General features: G+C 37.6%; 1 protein-coding gene across 7 annotated transcripts in view; it reads left to right on the plus strand.

Annotated features, from left to right (window-relative positions):
• The window catches only part of GTF2I (general transcription factor IIi), an 80,464-nt gene that overhangs the window by 26,420 nt on the left and 32,648 nt on the right, over window positions 1–21,396 (plus strand). For 4 of the 7 annotated variants that reach the window (XM_069791483.1, XM_069791490.1, XM_069791489.1 and 1 more), the window contains exons 5-13: window positions 94–277; window positions 477–505; window positions 1,678–1,726; window positions 2,424–2,467; window positions 3,919–3,996; window positions 11,009–11,068; window positions 11,416–11,457; window positions 14,707–14,769; window positions 16,475–16,576. In XM_069791483.1, coding sequence (XP_069647584.1) covers window positions 94–277; window positions 477–505; window positions 1,678–1,726; window positions 2,424–2,467; window positions 3,919–3,996; window positions 11,009–11,068; window positions 11,416–11,457; window positions 14,707–14,769; window positions 16,475–16,576 — 651 coding nt within the window. The remainder of the gene's footprint in view (window positions 1–93; window positions 278–476; window positions 506–1,677; window positions 1,727–2,423; window positions 2,468–3,918; window positions 3,997–11,008; window positions 11,069–11,415; window positions 11,458–14,706; window positions 14,770–16,474; window positions 16,577–21,396) is intronic. The other 3 variants (XM_069791485.1, XM_069791487.1, XM_069791488.1) reach the window with 3 other exon arrangements.

The following is a 21,396-nucleotide window of genomic DNA, read 5'->3' on the forward strand; positions in this document are numbered from 1 at the left end:
CCAAAGTAAAAAGTTTTATAAGGGGCTTGTCCTTTTGCTAACTTGAGCGCTCTTGACCTCAAAGCGATCTCTTTTTTATTTTTTTTTTCCTAGGTAAAGCTTTAGGAAAGTCAACAGTGGTGCCTGTGCCATATGAGAAGATTCAGAGGGACCAGTCTGCTGTGGTAGTGCAGGGCCTGCCCGAAGGACTTGCATTTAAACATCCAGCAAATTACGATGTTTCAACCCTGAAGTGGATTTTGGAAAACAAGTCAGGGATCTCATTTACCATCAAAAGGTTATTTGCTCTGTCTTGTGCTGGTCTGTCCACTTTGGTTTTGTACTTAAATTAAGTCCAATTAATTTTAATTTTTAATTAAATACATTGCAGCCTGTTTTTCTTAAACAGTACTGCTCTCTCTTTAGTGTTACGCTACCAAGTAGGTCATGATGTCTTTGCTAAAGCTATGGGTTTTTCTTTCCATATTTCCACACAGGCCTTTCCTAGAGCCAAAGAAACACCTAGGTAAGTTACTACTTACTCAGACTAAACAGAAACAGATCAGAATTTTAGTTTAAATAGCAATATAGATACAAGATTTGGTCATGTGGATAAAGTGGCAAACTGCAGAAAATCCTAGACTGCGAGTTGCCTTACTTATGGAACTATAACCTTTTCCTTTATGTGTTCTGCCATGAGCAACTAATTAGAGATAAAATTTGTTCTATTGCATCCTCCTCCTTTTACTGAATTTAAATTTAATGTGAATTGGATAGTATCCTAGGGAAAGGAGAAGTGAACTGATGGACTGCATTGCATTTTTAGAAGATGCTAAGACTTTGCAGTGCTCTGTGTTCCAATACATAGCTGATTTGGGCATTTATATCTCATTTTAAAAATTGATTTAATCTTCTGAAGTGGCTAGGTGTTGTACTTCCTATGAAAGCTTCTATGTATTAAAAAAATCTGAGCTAGAGTGAGTTTTAAAAAACTCCACAAAGATTCACTTCTAGCTTAGAAGAAATCCTTTCTTCTGTTCCTTTCTTGGGATCATGTTGCTTTACTTGAAAATTCATATATGTGAGGATTTGTTTTATGAAGAGGATGAAGCAATCTCTATAGGAATGTAGACAAAAAAGAAAAGTTTCACTTTCTCAGGTCAAACAGCCAGAAGTCAATGCTGGATTAATAAAATTAGAAATGTGTTGCCTGTGCCTAGTAAGAAGACTAGAGAGTGGGGAAATTACAGAGATTCTGGTAATAATATATTTGTATTGAAAATGCAAGGCAGGTTTTCAGTGTGGTAAATGACATTCTAAAAACATAATTTATTTGTTTCTAGCTGTAATTTAGGACTAAGCTGAATCTCTGTAAAACTATCCATTTTCTTTTAGCAGAGTTTAGGTGAAAGACTTGTTTACCTTTATTTCCCAAGATTTTCACTTAACATCATGAAAGAGAGCAGTGAAAAGCATGGTGAAATGCACATTTGAAGTAATTTTATATTCATGTTGCTTTCTAGATTAATGAAGCAGTTTAATGAGATCTTTCCCTCATATCTGTGAATACAGAAATAATGCACATATGCTTGTAAAATGTGAACAGGTTTTTGCTTCATGAAATCAATGTTACATTTTCAATTTGTATTTAAGGTAAACGGGGTACGGGAAATTCAAAGATTGTCTTTTAACTTTCAGGAGCTCATATGACAGATCCTTCACATTCAATTATACCTCCAGGTGGAAGGTGAATTTAAAATAATGTGGTTTTTTATATCAACTATGTATTTTCATATAGTTTATCTTTCTCTTAATGTGCTTTTTCTGTCCATCTGACCTTTGGATAACTTTTGCTTGCCTGGGATTATAAAAAGCACGGAAGCTGAATTTTCTCTTTCTTTTGACCATTATTTGTGGGGAAACTGTTATGAATTAAACAGATGGCAAAGTTTCCCCTCGGTTTAATTAGCCCAATGAGTGTTCTTAATTCATAGTCTGTCAGTCAGGGATAAGTTTGTCATGTTTTATGATACGGCAGCAATGGGGAGCAGATGTATTGTTGCTTCCTTCCCCCTCCTCGATTAAAAAAACTAAAATTGTTTTGTTAGTAAATGAAGAGGTTATATCTGGAATAAATAAAAAATTGGTTAATGTGAAAACAGGGATCAGTTTTCTGTGCTTCTGAGTTTGCTTCTCATTAAATGGTAAAAATGCTTTGAATATTGTATATGTCCTGAAAATGTAGGGATAGGAGAATCCTGGCAATTCCCTTGAGATAAATCAGATAAGCCAATATGTGGGGCTTTTTACTTTTATGTTCCTAGTTGGAAAAAAGTACTGGGAGATTGATTTTCCTTGACAGCCTATAAAGCTTGAGGAACTTTCCAAAAATGTGATAATTGTTTTTTATAATGTCAATGTGCTTGATTTGTTTCTTTTTGTAGTTGTCCTCCTATTCAAGTGAAAACGGAACCAAATGAGGATTCTGGTATGTTCAAAATTTTGCCCTTATTTGCAAAAAAATGGTCCGTTTGTGTTCAGAAGGCTGAATTTAAACGAAGATAGGAAGCTCCAAGAAAAAAAGCAGCAAAACCCCATCCTTTCTGAGAAGAAAAACTTTTTCTTTCCTTAAAATTGTCCGCTTTTCAATTGGATTTTTTTATCAAGTATTGAATCTTAGCGAAATGTTTCCATTTCTAGAAGGAGGAGATTTGTAAAATTTTGTACACTGAAGTAATTTATCTTTGTAAATATTTTAGTTTTAAGTGCAGAAGATCCTCCTTTGGTTTTTATTTTGTTCTAATTAAAGATCACTTTGTCCCTAATGGGGAGCGAAAAACACCTTATTTGTTAATATTACTAAAATATTAAAAATGACAGAATGTCAATTTTCTAGCTAAAATGGAAATAAATAAATAATAAATAGCAAAAGGCATTATTTGTTGTTTAAAAAAAAATGCCCAAGCATCCCTAAGTTCCCCTGCAAGTAGGACATGATCCTGCAAGGCACTGTGATCTGCAGCAGAGCAATGCTTAAGTGTATGCTTTGAGGTAAGGGCATGAATAATCCCATTAAAGCCAATGAGATGACAGGTGTGCTTAGAGATAAGCTGGTGATTTTCCCTTTTGTTGGGTTGGGCTACACTGCTCAGCATTTTGTATAAGAATTAAGTTTTTATATTTAGTCCCGTTTTTTGCTCTAGTTCTTTGTGCTTCGCAACTTTAAACTTGTGGCTTGGGGAACCCTGCATGGTTAACATTTAGCTTAATGCGTGTGAAGAGTTGACTTGAGCTTTGCATCAAGTCAGTCCCAGACTCTTTCCAGTGCTGCTTTCTAGGTATTTTAAGTAAGTCTCCTTTTGTCGGCATGGTTTGAAAACATTTTAGGGAATGCTGTGAAGGCTTATGGAGGGGATATTTCACTTGAAGGAAGCCAAGAGCAGTTGAGGACCTTTGGTGTTGCTCCATCAGCAGCACAGTTTGATGCAGACCGTATCTGAACTTGGCTGTACAGAGGAGTGAGCAGGAGTAGGTCTAGAATTACTTTCAGCACAATGAGTGCTAAAATAATTTTCTTCTTTTTTTTTTTTTTTTTCTGGCTGTGGTAATGGGCAAAAAGGAAGGAGACCATTTTTTTAAATTCTTAAGATCCAAGGTATTATTTTCAAGGATGTCTAGTTTGTAGGGAAGCATTTAATCCTGAATCGCTTCTGGTGCTGACTAAATTGAAACATAAGAAACCAGCAGGTTGTTTTAACTCAACAGTTGCTTAGTGTCTCAGCACCTGAAAATCCTTCTTTTTTTCTTTTTTTGAGTAGAGTCCAGTTAGGATCTTGGTGGGTGTTTTGTTTGGGTTTGGGTTTTTTTGTTGTTGTGTTTTTTTTTTTTTAAGAATCTGGTTATTAGTTTCTATTTTTGATTCCTTTGTTGCTTCTACAGGAGTTGCTTTGGAAATGGCAACAGTAACAGTGAAGGAGGAATCGGATGATCCTGACTATTATCAATATAATATTCCAGGTAATGATACTAACTTTCATATGTGTTTATCTCATGAAAGGGTTGATTGCTTAAGTGTTGCTCTCTCTGTGCCTCTCTTTTTACTTATTCTTGGTCATTAAATGTGCAATGATACAGTATTTCCGTGGTGGCTATCATTTATTCTGGAGAACACCAAAAGAGCAAAAGTGTAACTTCAGCATACCCATATGTGTGGGCTGAAGGAGAAATTCCGTGAGTCTTGAACTGCTTGGGTTTTTTTCTGAGGGTCTGTTATTCCACTCTTAATTCCAGTGACCTCTTTAAACAGGAAATAAACCATAATAACAATGCTGTCTAGAGCACATCTTTTCTTTAGTTTTAAAGTTTCAGTAACTTTTATAGTGTATCAATCACTTTTCCTGTGTGGAATGACCAATATGTGTCAAAATTGTATTGAAAGTTTATTTATATAGACAAAGCGTAACAACGTTACTGAGGTCCATGGCTCGGGCTCTGTGTATGTTTTAAGGTATCTCTCAGTTGGTTGCCTCATCTCTACGAATCCAGTTAATACTGCAAGTTAACCTCAACTTGGAGAAAAGAAATCATTATTTCTGTAGGTTGAAATGAACAGTAATTAAGAAGTTATGTTTATAAATGGCAATATAAAATAACTAGAACCCTAAATTTATTATTTCAGCCTGTTTGCATTTGTCGTTAGGTTAATTGAGCAATACAGAGGAACACAGGCAAGCTGCCACGCATCTCTGAAGGATAGCTGCATGTTCAACAATGAAGTGCAGAACAGCACATCCTTTCATTTTGTAATATTATATATTATTGAGATAACATTTTTGTGCATGTTTAGACACAAAGATTCTTGAGATTATTTTCTAATGTGCTTTAATAACTAACTACAGGATTGTAGAATCAATATTCTCGTACTGGCATGTCTCAAGTAGCGTACGAGCACTGTTCAGAGAGATCTTAACTGTACAGCATAGCAAAATGTCACCACTCAAGTTCAGAATTGGAAAGGTGAATTCTCTGGTATTAGGATTATCTTTTCTTCATATTTGTACATTGCCTAGCCTCAGGGGATGGGGGTGGTTACAGGCATGATATAATGTAGTAAAAATAGATACTTTTTTAGAGACAACCTAATCATTGTTCCTTCCAAAGCCAAGTCCTGTCATCTTTTTGCCTTTCAGCCTCTTGTGGCTTTCCATTTCATGCATAAAAACAATGTCAGAATTTGGCCAATAGCCCAAAGTGTAATCCAATGCTGTTTGAAGAGAGTCTGTACTGAAATCGCTTCCTTACAAAATAGTAACCCATTGTACTGCAGCATGTTTGTCTGAGCTAAAAAATCCCATTTATACAATATGTTTCCATAGTGAAGTCTAAGCAATGTGGGTTTGGGGGGAGGAATTTCTGCTGTCTTTTACAGAACCCTAAATTTAAATCTTCTGATTGCTAAAGAGCACTATATATTTCTTTCAGATAAAATGGTGCTCAATTAATAACTCCCCGTTTCTCCCCTCCCAGTGTAGTCCTCCAAACTTGCGTTTGAAACCAGACAAAACCGAGTGTGTTGGTAGAAGTGATGGGGTGCTGTGAGCTGAAAGGGATGTTACCGTGTCCGGTCATGCTGCTTTCCCCAGAGTAAAGCAGCTTCCCCTTCATTTCTTCGAGTTGCTACCACTCAGATTCAAGCCAAAGGTTGTACAAAGTGCAGAGAGCTATAAATTCAAGAGGAATATAGGGGGTTGTGTGTGCATGATGTTGCTGTGCAGAGAAGTGAACCTTAAAAAAGTGCAGTTATCCTGAGGTGTGTTCCTGAGGAATGACGCAAGTCTGCCCAAGCATTGCCTTTGTAGAGACGTGCTGCAAAATAAAGAAAATGGCTAGGGTCATAGTTCTTACTAAAAATACCCTACAGCAAAAGCTGGGGTTATCGATTTATGAGAAGAAACAACTTAACTGTTAAAGAACAGCAATGTGCCTGGGGCTTCCTGGAGAAAATGATTTACTGGTGAAATTTCATGGTTATTGTTTTTCTCTGAGTGTTTGCTTCCTCTCACAAATCTGTAATGCTGACCAAAGCGCTGTGTGGAAAATTCTCCTGTTAATCAAACAGGGGGAAAAATTATACCTGTAGGTGGACGTTCTTTTCATCTCTTGTTATCTCATAGAATGTTGCAGTGTTTGGATGTTGCCATGAGTTAATACTGTATTACTAAATTTAGAAATGTTTTAGGAGTACACAGTGAGAAGACTGGGAAATAGGGACTTTAGCCATCAAAAACTTCATGTGGGTGTTTTGACAGAGTATTAGAGGCAATTTTCCATCAGTGGGCACTAGCAGTATGGCAGTGTGTGGGTTTTTTTTCCAGTATCCTGGACAAATGTGAAGGTCACTGCAGTGTTAAATGCTTTGGGTTATATCAAAGACAACCTGTTCTGGAAGAAAAGTCCAGATTTTGACTATTGACTAAATGAGGAAGAGGACTGAGCAGAGACCTGCAGGACTAAATAATGCATACTGGAGCATTCCAGCTATCATAGTTGATATTCCTGCATATACCTTACCTATAAATACCAGTTATTAAGGCTCTTACGAAAAGAAATGTTAGTTAAAATGCTGTTCCTTAGTTTAGTAGTTAAAATGTGGTTTAGTCCTTGAACTGTGGTTTGTACTTCTAGATTAAGCATATTAATATGCTGTGGGAATATTTCCGTGGCTGTTGCAGAGAGTCCGGCATTCATTTCTGCCAGACGTCCGGACCAGCTGAGTATGTGCAAGGCCTGATCCTAAAGCCAAGTAGCAGGGCATGTGTTCTGTACTGTGTTGATGCAAATACATCTTTGTGCCTGTAAATCCTCCTGGCTTCTATACCAGTTTCCTTGCAAGTGAGGGACTGTTCAGCTGATGCATAAATGTATTGGACAGTAACAGATAGGTATCTTGGCTTCTTAATAGAAGGCTGTCCACAAGACCCAGGCTATCTTGATGGCTTTTGATGGAAAAAATGAGATCAAAATATCAGTGCCAGAGTGAGAACAGCTCTGAATGAATTAACAGAATAGAATTAAGAGCTATACTTTTTTTAATTTACAAAGAAGCAGGAATACATGAAGACAATTTCTTGAGGATATGTACCACCTCCAGTCCTCTTCATCAGCACACAGTAAAGCAAGCTTTTTTGAGACATAGCCCATGCAGAACCGAGTAAATTGCTGACTAAGGATCAAACATTTCCCGAAAGAGGCATGTTATCTTGTCAATTTTGTGGATGCAAGTCTTCAGTTACCACTGATGCCTTGAAGTTAAAACCAAGAGAATGGAAAGCAGAAGGAAAAAGCTGTAAGCAGTGCATCCTGTGAATTGGCTGGTTCAGCTTACAAACTGTTGTCTAATGAACTGACTCGTTTAGCTCATAAACCACTCAGAAGTGAGTAAAAACTGCCTAACGTCTTTTCTCTTTAAAACACCATGTGGTTGAACAGTGCTATCAGTTTTGGAATTTCTGGAAATGTTAGCGAGGCAGTTAAAATACAGGACATTTATCCAAAACCAAATGAGATTGAAAATATTTTCTGCTGGAAAAAAAGCCCCAAATGGGAATGTAAACTGTGTTTTTATTCTCACTCTGGAACGCTGGAAGTCATGAATGTCTTTTAGTATGTCTCTAACAACAAAATATTTGTCCTTTGGCGATGTCCCAGAATACTAGAAGTAATGTCCATTTTAATGGGGCTAAAACTGTAAAGTTAGCCTGGCAGAACTCTAACCGCCATAATGTAAGACTCAGTGTGTAGATACTGTCTCAAACCAAGAAATTGCAGAGAATATATTGAGAAAACAAGAAAGCACAATGTTGTGCTTCCTAAAGGCATTCTGATATTACCCTGGTAATTACATATTGTTCACGTTGCTAACATCTGTGTAGCGAAAAAAAAGACCAGAAAAGTGAGCATTGCTGACGATGCTAATCCATGAGATGATAAATCCATTCCTTCTGCCAAGTGGCACAGGTTTGTCTGTGTAGCGTTAGGACATAATCCATTAGAAACTGAGGCTGAGATATTTGATCTCAGTGTAAGTAAATGGTTTGCTGGTGGGTAAGCAGAAGGAATAGCTGTGACTGTCGAGGTAATGACATCTACTCTTGTTTTTAAAGGAATTGTTAGAATGTGAAAAATTACATATTTGTAACAGGCATTACAGAATTTTATGATTTATGGCAACAGCCATCTTTAACAAAGGTTTCACTTCAATGCAGAACCCCAGCCCAAGTACACGATTTAGGTGCAGTGGTCTGTTAGGTATTTATCTGCTCATGAAAGACCAAATTTTAGTCTGAGTGTTACAGAATTTCTAAGTGTCTTTGTTGCATAGCAGAGTTGGCTCTTAGCTGAAGAGCATACTTGGTGCTTTTTCTGATACAAGGTGATATTGCTTAGCTCTGCCTACAAATCTTAAGTTCAGACTCCAAGACTTAATCATACTGCAAGATTTTACTTCTAATGTGTCCTGTGGTTTTAGTAATTAAATCTCCCACCTTTGTGTCCATCCTTCCTCCTGTATCCTACCTGCTGCAGTGGAATTAAGTTCTTCTATCTTGTGTTTTCTTCTTTTTTTCTTTTTTGTGATTTCCTCATACTTTTATTCCTAGATGGAACTTCTTTTGATCTGGTTACCACTGTACTTGTTTTTTGCTCTTAGTTATGTGATGTGTGTGTGTCTGCCTGTTATGTGCATGAATGCAGTAAAGTGGAATTGTATGTTCTTTTGTTAATATCTCCTGGTGGCAGAACTTTCAGATTTCTTTTAAATTTAATTTTTTAGTCTTTACTAAATTAAGCTAGTAGAGTATATTGTTTTACACTTTTTAATTCCTGAAACAATTTTTTCGTACTGTTTTTCTTCTGTCAAAACTTCATAATATGAAAAAAAAGAGCTTCAGGTTTCATAAAATAATCTGTGTGGGTCACTTTTAAAAAATCTGATGTGTTTACTGCATGTATATGTAGTTTTTTATTGACATTAACAATGAAGGAATTTAATTCTCTGTGCTTAATCCCAAGGGCTGTAAGCCTAGTAAGTGTATCTTTTTAACTAGAGAAATCTTTCTTCAAGTTTGAATATGTCAAAGACTCCTATTTTTCCTTTTTTATTGTGTGACAGCATGTGTTTGGCATGCAGATAATGCAATATAGAGACTACTGCAGAGTATGTAGGTAAAACAATCCTGTCAGGATTTTTGAATTAAGGAGTAAACACAAAAATACGTGCTTATAATAGGATATTTGCTTGTAATGGGATGCATGATTCTGTGTGTCAGTGCATTATGAATTATAATAATTGCATGTTCTGAAGAGTTCTTAGGAAATGACACTCCCGTTTGGTTGCGTACACTGAATATGCTGATTTAAATAAAAGCAAATTTAGTCCACAGAGTTGTTTTCCAGCACAGCCAGGGAGGCTGTGTTCTATTCCCACTTGCCCATAACAGTTGCAAATCACACTATTTGGATGAGAATTTCTTCTCGTGTGGCCTAGAGCACCACTGATGTCTTGGGCTTCTGCCTTGCTTCTTTGCCTCCCCTTGCTTTTTCCCATCTTTGGAATATGGTCTTGACTGTGCCAGTACCACTTTCTGGAGCCGTGTTTTGAACCAAGTCAGAGAGCTCTTCTGAGTTAGAGACAAATAGAAAAAAACTCAAACATGCCCCAGCAAAGAAAAAGTGGCAGGAGCAGTTTAAAACAGCACTTATTGAAAGAAATGCATGTAAAACAAAGAACCTTGTATAGATTCCTCACTTGAAATCCTGTTAATTTAAAATCCCTTTGAAAATCTGAGCAATCAAACTAGGCAGAACTGTCTAAACCAAACATTGTAACCACCTAATAGTTATGTTTTTCTTCTTAAAATTTAATCCCTAAATAGTAATTTTCTTTAATAACTCACAGTATTTGATGCTGTACATGTACTTTCAATTGACTGAAATACTCATAAAGTCTGATTGTGACAACATTCTTTTCTATCTTTTCTTACTGTGTATATGAAATAATGAGTTTGAAATATTTCACTTGCCTTATTAGTTAACAGTAGATTTTTCTGTTGTGAAGCTATTAGTATTTGTTGTTGATACACTTTTAAACGTACCTCTAAATGGCCATAATTTTGGGTGGGGGGTGGTATATGATCTTCTGCAGATTGCTTTTGCAAATGAACACAGCAATGATTTGATTTACACAGAACAATTAGTCCAAATCCTTCAGTTCCACTGAGTCCTATACATTCCTGTATGCCACACATAGGCTAGTTTTATATACCTATCTCTGTGGTATAGAACGATCTCTTGGTCAGCGTGAAGCTATTTGTGCTGCAAGCAGTTCACTCCTTTCAGTATAACTGCAGGAGTGCCAAAGTGTTAAGCAGTAGGATTTTAGGGGTGTTAATTTAATCTTTTAAGTGTCATTTGTGTGCTGCTTTCTGCAGCAGCCTTTTTAAAGCAGTCCATATATAGCCATCAAAAGAGCTGTTGTGATGAAAAGCAAACAACCTTGAAGTGTTGTAAATTATTTTAATCTTTCTGAATTTGTCTATTTAGTGTAGGTAGAAATTTTAAAGTCAAAAAGGACTCCCTAGGAATACAAATTTTAACAAACAGGAAGATTTAGCTGATTAAAAATTCATTGGAAAAAGGCAGAACCATCAACATTTCATGTTTTAAAATTAGTTTATTAACACCAAAAAAATGGAAAACCTGCTGTTCTGCATGAGTCTCTGACAGTTCAGTAGTCCAAGAAATGCACACCCCTGCCATTAGCCCCTCAACTTTTTTATTCTGTTGAACTGGATGAGTAAGGATTTATGTATTCTTAGTATTTCACATGGTCTTTCCTAAGTTCAACATTACAGAAAGTATGAAATTCTATATGATATATGAAGTTAAGAGTTATTTGGCAGATTCCTCTATGGACTGGGAAAATGTGTTTGTTGTGAGACACAATTTAAAAGCCATTCTCTTTGTTCCCAAGCAGGCCCTTCCGAAACATCAGAGATGGATGAAAAAATTGCTCTTGCAAAAAGTTACACAGGTAAATCTTTTAGTTGTATTTTTCTCACATCTGTTTTGGGAATTGAATGTGTGAGTTGTACTTCTCAAAGCTCTGCTTCCTTGATTTGAAGTAAGAGTTAGGGTATTGGAACTTAAACTTCAACAGAAGCGAAAATTTAAGTTGCCTTGATTTTCAGGTGTCCAAGTAGAGAGACATACAGAAGAGAATCTCACTTCTTTCTTTCCTAAATTCAAAAAGGAACATCAGGTTGATCACTGAAGGAACATCAGGTTGATCATGAAATTCAGTCTGTTTCATAACTGGTTATAAAGTTTAGTAAACTTCTGCTTATGTATTATGAGTACAACTTGATCATTTTCTTTCAGCTGTGTGTGAGGTGAATGGCTATATACAGAACAAAGTATATGGTAAGTCTGTGTTTAGTGGAAGGAGTTCCTTACTCCTCATACACTTACTATATATGAACAATATCCGAAATAAATTTACTCAAAAATTGTACATTTCTTTTCAGCTTCTTACAGTCTGTATTAAAAATACTGGTTTGTCCATTTGCAAACACTAGAAAATACTGATCTGCATTTCAACCTGTGAATTTCTTTATAATGTCACGAGTGCTCCTGCTGTCATGAATTTAAGATTCAGAAATTGAGCCTTCTGTATGTTGTTCATGTGAACGTTATAGTTCTGGAATTTTCCCTTACAAAAATCCTTGCTTTGAATAGTCGATGTTAAAAGTTCCTTTTGTGTTTTTATTACGGTATGTTTTTTACTTTATATTTGTCTAAAGGAAGCCACCAGGGTTCCGACTGCAGTGAAGGAACAGATGTGGAAATACCAGTACAAAGTTAGAGATATGAAATGTTTTTCATGAGAATAATTTAACATGATTGGAAATTATTTTACAGAAATATTTGAAAAGATGGCACTTTAATTAAGTTGCACATCTTCTCCAACCATTCTCTTTCCACATTTCCACAAGGTTGACTTCTGGGGTTTTTGTTTTGTTTTGCTTTTAATCTCCCAAATCATGCCACTCTGTGGCTTACTACAAGCAAGTTGTGATGGGAGTCGTCATTCTTTTAAATCATAAATTGCATTTGTAAGGTGCTTGTCACCCAACATTTAATGCTTTGACATGATGTTAAAAGTACTGCAGCTAGTTCATTCTAGGTACCTGACTCTCAAACCTGAGTTATGAGTATTTTTTGGATTTTAAGGCCAAGTTAAGCTAGCAGCAATACTCATTCTTGCAAATCTCATTAGTTTTGCTTTGAAGGTAAATATCACCATAGTTAAGGGTACCATTATATGAAATTTAAAAGCATTTCTCTTGATAAAGGTGAATATAGTTCTTTGCTCTTGCTGACTGTACTATTAACTCTACTTATTTGAGAAGAAATAATCTAGGTACTCTATTTTCCTAAGCATAATGCCTCACCATGAAGAGAGAGCCCGAGGAAAGGGAAGTGTGATATGAAACGACCAAGACTCTGACTCTGCTTTGTTTTTGACTGTGTAGAATTTTATAGCTACAGATGCTGAGTGTGGCCCTTTGTGTCAGAATATGGTGTTGTTACACACCCTTTTCTTAAAGCTGATCTCCTTTACAAGTTTCTGTAAGAGAGATGCTGAAAGTTGCACCCTGATTTTGCTGAATAGAATAAACCTGTTGTTCATGAAGGTTAGTATTTATGAAAAGGTCTATAGGTAGTGATTTCATTTGTTGTTTAAATAGGCATACAGCATAGGCAGTCTTGTCTGGATTCTGTCAAATAAAATTATTTATTGCTAATCCTCACAAAAATGAGTAAGAAAGAAAAATTGATGACAGTGTTTGGATTTTATGAAGCCTTTGGTGTATATCCTAACTATTATTAAAGAAATACATATAATAGGCATCTGAAGTTCTTCCAAAAGTTTGTCTGAAAGCTACAGACTGTGATGCAGATTTGCAGAAATGATTGTTTTCTGCAGAGGAAAACATTAGAGGGATGTACAAACTTATCTGTTGGTGTATATCACTGGGGGTTTTCGCTGTTTTTCCCCTCCAGTAACCTTGACAAGATGGTGAAAAAGGAAGTGGCAAAATTAACGTGTGCCTGGAATCTCCGAGATTAGCTGTAGCTGATAAAGGTGTCTGAGGTCTTAGTGACATTGGATGAGTAGGGAGCATGGTGTGATTGAAATTCAGCAATCAGAAAGTTAAGGTTATGTGCATCAAAATAAATTGTTTTAAACTGAATGAAATCACGTTTGAGAAACTGGAGACGGTGCCAGCGAATGACAACATTTAGAACTGTGAAGAAGGCTGCTGCCTAGGAGCTAAGATCAAAAAATACCTAGTGATGATAACACTTTGTTTAAAAAAACTTACTTTAGAGTTTAAACCAGTTGGTTTAATATGACTTAAGAAGAAATGTCCTATCTGGGAGTTTTCTTCCAGAACTTTGTTACCATCTGCTTTGACATTTTTGCATGTTTCTCTTAATTATGACAATTTCTCAGGGATTTGGTACTGGACTAGATGGACCATTTGCCAGTCTTTGTGGCTGTTCTTAAATTTCCAAAAGTTGTTTGGTTTGGTTTTGGTTTTTTAAACTTTTCCAATGCTCTCAAAAAAGGCTCTAAGAGATCAGTTGATGTGGTAGTTATTTTTATGACCATACTTTATGTTCACATCTACTGAATGACCATTACGTCCTAATTCTTTCCTTTTGTTGTGCTTTGCATTTGCTAGTTACCTACCCAGCACTCACTCTGAATTAGATCAAAACTTCATACTATGCTTTCCATGAACTAGATGATATATTTGACATAGTTTGAATAGACTCCAGTTAAGGTGTCTCAGTAGATACTGCTGAATCTCTACTCCACATGACATCACGTGAAGAGCCTTTGAAACAGAGATTCCTTCAGACTTGCTCCCAAAGTGATATCATACTTCCAGCTTACAGAGATCTGAAAGAAGATACTCTTCAAAATGCACAAGCGCAGCATTACTCTGCCAGAATAATTAAAATATATTCCTTCATACATTGCTACTTAGTTTTGAAATAGTTTCCAATACAATTAGCTTCACTTTTTTAAACTTTACTGCAGTTAAATGCAAATTGCTCTTTCTCCCACTGAGTATTGATAAGCCTAATCCTGTTTATTATGTTGGTGCGAACTGCCCCAACGAAAGCATTGTGTTTATGAATTTCCCTCTCGTTTTTCACTGCTGGCCTTGCAGCCTGTTATGGAAATCATTATAGTGCAACAACTGTGAGTCTGTAAAGACATATATCTTCTGTAGGGGCACACAGCCTTTGTTTATATTTTCAGTAACCCTTGATAACAAAGGGAAAATATTTATGATTGTATTAATCCTATTAAGCCAAGAATAAGGAATTTCCCACTGTCATTAACACCAACTCTTCACTACTGTACACACAATTTAGCAAGTATAATCCCCACCTCCTTACCTTTGTCTAGAATTCCTTAAAGGCTTATGGTAAAATATCTTTGGTTCTGTTTTTGTTGCACACTGTGCAAAACGTTTCAGTGAGCCAGGGGGCTTCTTTGACAAGTGTTAGTTTAAATACAGAATCACAGAGTGTTTGCTTAAAAATCTTTTCTGTGACCATCATTCAGCAGTCCTGTTTTTCCCCCTTCAGATTCTTCCCAGCATGCCCCTTCAGAAACAAGTGAGGATCCTGAGGTCGAGGTCACCATCGAAGGTTAGTTCTCCAGTGCATTGATTTCAGTCCATTGGGCATTTTTATGTTCAAACAATGTTTTACAATGCCTGCATTACTTGGTACTAAATAAATAGAATTATGTGCCAGTGTTGACTGCTGTTTGGATCGTGCACTGCTTGGTAAACATAACTAGTCCAGAAGTTTTATAAACGGAATATACGGAATATACGGAAACATATTTCACTGACTGGGCTGGCTTTGAAATGATGCGTGACGGAGATTTGCATCTTTCACATATTTTTCAAGCACTGGTAATGAAGGATACTCGTTATTTAGCAGCCATTAATTTAGATTTTAAAAAGATTTTACAACATTCATTCTGAAGAACACGTTTTATAAGCACACTGTAGTTATATAAAATATCTATTTAACAGTAGGTTCTGGGAAGAATTGTACCAAACAGAAATGATGTGTTAAAGGTGTTGTAAGTGAAGCTTCAATTTATTTGTCTAATATCAATAAATATGAGATAGAAACCTTTATACTTACTTCCTCCCTTTCTCATCTGAATGGCACTAAAGCCACTAACCAGTGTCCCATGTTGTTTTCATGCTAGGATGTTGGTTGGAAGTCAGCTGTATTTCTTGTATTTTTTGAATTACATGTCCTATAACTGCTTTAAAACAGTTCTGAGATTGGCTTTTGTAATGCTTGCTTCTGGAATGGGTAAGATTAAGACCACCAAATTAGCTATTCAGAAATTAGGTAGTATATTTTAGGACAAAGTTGACACTTCTAGCATTAAATTCACCTTTTTATAACCCAGCAGTAAAATAATTCTTACGTTACCTCAACAGAAAAGGTAATAAGAGAATAGTCATTAAGTTCTGTGTATATGTGAAGGCCTTTACCACAAAAGTAAAAATGCTCTGAAAAGGTTTTCTCTAACAGAATATAATACAACTGCATAGGTGCAAGAGATGTCAATGTGTAATACTATTCTTCCTACGTAAACTGGGCAGATGCTATTCTGTATGTGAAATTAATTTTCTTTGTCTGCTTTAACCATTTCTTTTCTCTAAGGTTGCAGATATTGGTAATTGGACAATCTTAAAAACTCATTAACTGGTAGGGAAGGTAGTGTTTTGGATTGGGAAGTGACTTGCTAAGTAGCAGCTCACTGAAAAATAACCTAGGGTTTGCAGTTTTCCCCCTCTGTCTGTTTGTGTGTGTTTGAGGTAGGACTGACCTGTTCAATGAATTTCAGTTACGTCCATCAGTTTTACATAGGTTTGAAACCAGTTTTAGCACCTTTGAGCTCTTCAAGATAAAACTAAGGTACTGTTTCAAGACTTATTAGTGGGAAGATACTTCCAATTAGATAAAAAGTGTAGTCTGTGTCTGCACAATTTATTTCCTGAATTCTTTTGCTGTTGTGTGGTCATTTTGTGATCATGATATGTACAGTCGTGTTTCAGAGCACAATATTGCTTTCCTTAGGAAGTACATAAGAAGCTTTGGTTTTTGCCATCTTACACCTTGTGCTGGCTCTCTTATGCAAATTGTTCCTACCCAGGTCAGTAGCTTTCTAAAGTTACTCAGATAAGTAATTCGTTGCAAAATGTGATGCTCTGATAAAGCACAGTTCATTACTTGCATTAGAGCTTTGAAATTCAAAGCAGTTCCAATGTTGCACATGACTTCTCTGGACTTTAAAATAGTGATATTTTTATGTTTCTTTAAGATGATGACGACTACTTGCCCCCTAACAAGAGACCGAAGAATACCGAGTCAGCTAATGAAGCTGCCAATACTGGGAGAAGAAAAGTGAGAGAGTTCAATTTTGGTAAGATAAAAATTAGACATTGTTTTGTCTCTCTGTTTTGTTTTATAAAAAGGTATTAGACAATTTCACACTGCAGGAGTGAGACACACCAGTGTGCATATTCATTTAAGAGTGTACGGCTCTTTGTAGATGTATTGCAGCAGTGTAATCATCATCATAGGCTACCTCTGTTGTTTCTCATTATTCAAAGTGACCATCTGAATAGACACTGCAAGTAATTTAATAAAATAAAAAATAAGTCTAGATTTTTGTCAGCTGATTTCTTGGACAAGAAAATAGACTGAATTTACTAGTGTACTGAATTATGGCAAACTAGAGGTCAGGAGCCGGTCAAGCTGGTCTTTATTGATACGTGCTGTGAGCAATGAAGATGTGCTGAGGGCAGCCACATTTGGGAAGGTAAGCAAATGAGTGTTATGCCAAGTAACCTGCCTTGATCCCTGTGGACACACAAAAAGTTGGGGTCTTTTTGGTAGTGTTCTTTCATGATGCCTTATGTAGAGTTCTCACTGCAGAAACGCATCCACACACCATAGTTATTCTGGTTAAAAATACTTCCCATGTGATTTGTTGCAGCCCCATACCTCTCCTTTATTTCTTGTTTTGGTTTGGTTTCTGGGCAGATATCCTATGAATCTGTGTACTTCTGTAAGGTTCTGAGCCATCAGGAATATGTCCTTTGGCACAATGTTTGAGATGTTTATTAGGAACACTGGGATTTGAGGTCAATTGAAGAATCCCCATGGAACCTCTTCAGAAATCTGTTTTGCATGAAACATGTTATTTCATGCTAATTTCATCAAAAATGAATAAAACATTGTTGAGAGCTCTATTCTCAAAAGATCATTAATACTAATAGGCAGTTCCACATGTAGCATTAGTTATGTTTTGGTTGGATCAGGAGAACATAATGGCAACATTAGTAGAGGAGAAGATTGAGCAGTTAATACTACAGAAGTGTTTGCTAGAATATAGTCCCTTAGTCGAAAATGGCACCTAAGCTTGGCAGGCCAGCAGTGTTTGAAGGGAATAAACAGTGAGGTTGATTAGACATGGAGAGCAAAGGTAATAAAATATTAGCACGATAAAAGTTTGAGTTGAGCTTGAAATGTTGAAACACCAGTCAAAGAACATCTCACAGCTTACCTGCTCACTGTTGTTTCTGAGTTGACTTGGTAGATTAACCCTCTGGGCTGTTCTCAAGAAAACTTTGCTCTTAACCACATGCCGTGCAGTTAGATTACAGTGTTTTGCAGCTCATGGGTTCAGTATTCAGAGATCTTTATTCCTGGGCTTCCTAAATTGTATTGGGGTTATTGCCCCTCATACTCGCTTTTGGGGTTCACCTACAGAAAGTGCTATTTCTCTACAATGTTACAAGGTCTGGTTAAAACACAAAATGAATGTGAGAGGTTTTGGAGAAATAGACTTCATTTGCTGTAATGAAAAAAAGAGCAACTGTTGGTAGTTGCAGTGCTGCTGTTTGGACATTTCAGAAGACTTTGCACCTTTGACTAATGAAGTCTAATATTAGATAATTGGACAGGAGAAAGGAGGTATTTAATTCTATCATGAGTAGCTGCAGAGTGACAAAGGCACATACACTCAGAAGACTGGAAAGGAGGTATAGATGCTTGAGAGAGAAATCTGTCTCATCTGATAAGGACTTTCAGTATTTTACATAACATTGATGAGATCCAGATGTTTGATAGCTGTGAGTTGGAGAGACTTCCTGTATGTCTTGATTGAGTCAGAGATCAGGTACCCCAAGTGGCCTGAGAAGCAGGGTCAATAATGTGCTGTGCTCTTAGTTTCATGAAAACAGGAAAACAAAGTGGAAAACAAAATAATTGTAACCAGGGGGAGGAATGAAAAGTGTCTGGTAAAATGCTTGATAGAAATTGCTAAACTTTGGGAAGGGAGGTTGCATTTCAGAAATATTTCTGAAGCAAATATTTCAGGTTAAAAATATCTTTGCTGAAAGGAACTGACATTGTCAGTAAAAATCTCTTCCCACAACATTTTTTTGCTTTCTTAGAGATTTTATCAGACGCTCAGAAGCTTCAAGTTGTGTCTTGCAGTTGTGTCATACCATTTTAGTGGGAAAAAAAAGTCCCCTTAGTTGTTGTCTTACTATGACAGTGATGGAAAGTGTGATACTTTTTTCCCCATTTTGACATGCTGTTGAACACAGGTTTTGCCAGCCTGTAGCATGCTTAGAGTTGCTGTGTGTTTTCCATTTTATTTCCCCACAGAGTACTGTGTGGCATGTTGATGGGAATAGGGATGTGCTTAGTACCTGAGCATCTGTACTGGGTTTGTGTGGCAAGGTTTTGGTAGCAGGGGGGCTACAGGAGTGGCTTTTGTGAGAAACTGCTAGAAGCTTCCCCTATGTCTGACAGAGCCAATGCCAGCCAGCTCCAAGGCAGACCCACCACTGGCCAAGGCCAAGCCCATCAGCGATGGTGGTAGCGCCTCTGGGATAACAGATTTAAGAGGGAAAAAATCCCTCTGCAATTGCAGCTGGAGAGAGGAGTGAGAATATGTGAGAGAAACAACTCTGCAGACCCCAAGGTTAGTGAAGAAGGAAGGGGAGGAGGTGCTTCAGGTGCTGGAGCAGAGATTCCCCTGCAGCCCGTGGTGGAGACCATGGTGAGGCAGGCTGTCCCCCTGCAGTCCATGGAGGTCCACAGTGGAGCAGATCTCCACCTGCAGCCCGGGGAGGAGCCCACGCTAGAGCAGGTGGATGTCCAAAGGAGGCCATGACCCCGTGGGAAGCCCACGCTGGAGCAGGTTTTCCGGCAGGACTTGTGACCCCATGGGGGACCCACCCTGGAGCAGTGTGCTCCTGAAGGACTGCAGCCCATGGAAGGAACGCACGCTGGAGCAGTTTGTGAAGAACTGCAGCCCATAGGAAGGACTCACGTTGGAGAAGTTCATGGAGAACTGTCTCCCATGGGAGGGACCCCACGCTGGAGCAAGGGAAGAGTGAGGAGTCCTGCCCCTGAGGAGGAAGGAGCGGCAGAGACAACGTGTGATGAACTGACCCCAACCCCCATTCCCCGTCCCCCTGTGCTGCTGGGGAGGAGGGTGGGTAGGCAGAGATTCGGGAGTGAAGCTGTGCCTGGGAAGAAGGGTGGGGTGGCAGGAAGGTGTTCTAAGATGTGGTTTTACTTCTCATTACTCTACTCTGGTTTGATTGGTAATAAGTTAATTTTCCCCAAGTCGAGTCTGTTTTGCCTGTGATGGTAGTTGGTTGTTGAGTGATCTCTCCCTGTCCTTATCTCGACCCACGAGCCTTTTGTTATATTTTCTGTCCCCTGTCCAGCTGAGGAGGAGAGTGATAGAGCGGCTGCGTGGTGCTTAGTTGCTGGCTGGGGTTAAACCACAACAGCATCATTTTGTGTGCACTGTGCAGGTTGCCTCTACTATAGTGGATATTATTTGGAGCATGTCCCTAAGGAGCAGAGAATGGGGTAAATTGAAGACACTGTGGACAGACTGGAGAAGTTTTCAGAATTGTTATTTAATTGGGATGGTGTTTCCCATGTGTCAGAAGGTGTATATATAGGAATAGAAGGAAACCACCACTTATCTTTGTGCTTACGGGAAAACTAAACTGCTTTGCAGAGAGTGATTACCAAAACCAGAGTATCAGCTTAGCTTTGTGGTAGTTCTTCAACTTTGCTACGTAGGCATGAAATGTGTGACAAAAGAATGTTTTTACAGTAATTGAATCCAAGGGGTAATAATGCTGACAATCTGAATAAAAATCATGCCGGTTACCTGATAACACCTCTGAATTTTGAAATATCTCTGTAGCCTGACATGACAATTTGCTCATAAAATACAAAAGTAGCTAAAAAAAAACAGTGTGCTGATCAAAATGTGAGCCAGTTCATGATTTTTTTATTAATTGCCTATTCTCTATGTATCCACCATTCCAAATAAACATGCCTGTATTGTGGTGTATTTGATTATTAATCCTGTAGTGTTTCCATTGGAGGAAGAGGGGCACAGAAGTAGTTGCTTGAAAAGATCTGCATGGAGTATTTGGCCAGCGATTGTGGGGTTTGGTAACTGAGAAACACGAAGCCTTGACAACTTAATGGCTCATATAGAAACACTCTTGTGAGCATGCTAACAAGCACAGGGAGACCAGGCTGGGTGGGAGCAGCTTCTCCTAAAATTGTAGCAACAACCAATATCAGAACAGTATTACTTATATACTTCTATATGGTTGCTTTGTAATATGGTATGACATTCTTTCTGGCTGTTCTCTCTCTGACATAAACCAGCCTGAGTTGTAGAGGAGATCTTTGCTGAGTCTGCTTCAAAGCTTGATGAACTGAAGGGATCTCAACTCTGTTACAGTTTCCTCTGGGTTACAATCTGGAGTCACACAGATGCCTTTCCAAACCCTTGTCCCAGGACTGTCCATGTGTGTTCACCAGCTCTGTTGAGTAAAGCAGGGTTTCCCCTTTAGGCCAGTAAATTCTAACGCGTATTTTCCTGACTTATTGGTAACGCTGCTGTTAATCCATTGCTCTGTATGTACGTCAACAAAAAATGCAGTTGCTGTTCGTGCTGGAATTCAAAAGAGCTTCATCTGGCTATACATCTGCAGTTAAAGGGAGAAATATTACAAGGTTGAAGTGACACAGGAATAGAAAATGTTGAGTTCAAGACATGTTTATCAGCTAAGAAGCTGTGTACTACGGGATAGCAGTAAAATGGTGGCAGAAACAATTATATAGATTATCCACAACGATGTTATTTCAAAATAGAAACAGGTTAATTCATGTAGGTGATATGCCAGG

This window comes from Haliaeetus albicilla, chromosome 9 (genome assembly GCF_947461875.1).
Source record: "Haliaeetus albicilla chromosome 9, bHalAlb1.1, whole genome shotgun sequence".
Taxonomy (NCBI): domain Eukaryota; kingdom Metazoa; phylum Chordata; class Aves; order Accipitriformes; family Accipitridae; genus Haliaeetus; species Haliaeetus albicilla.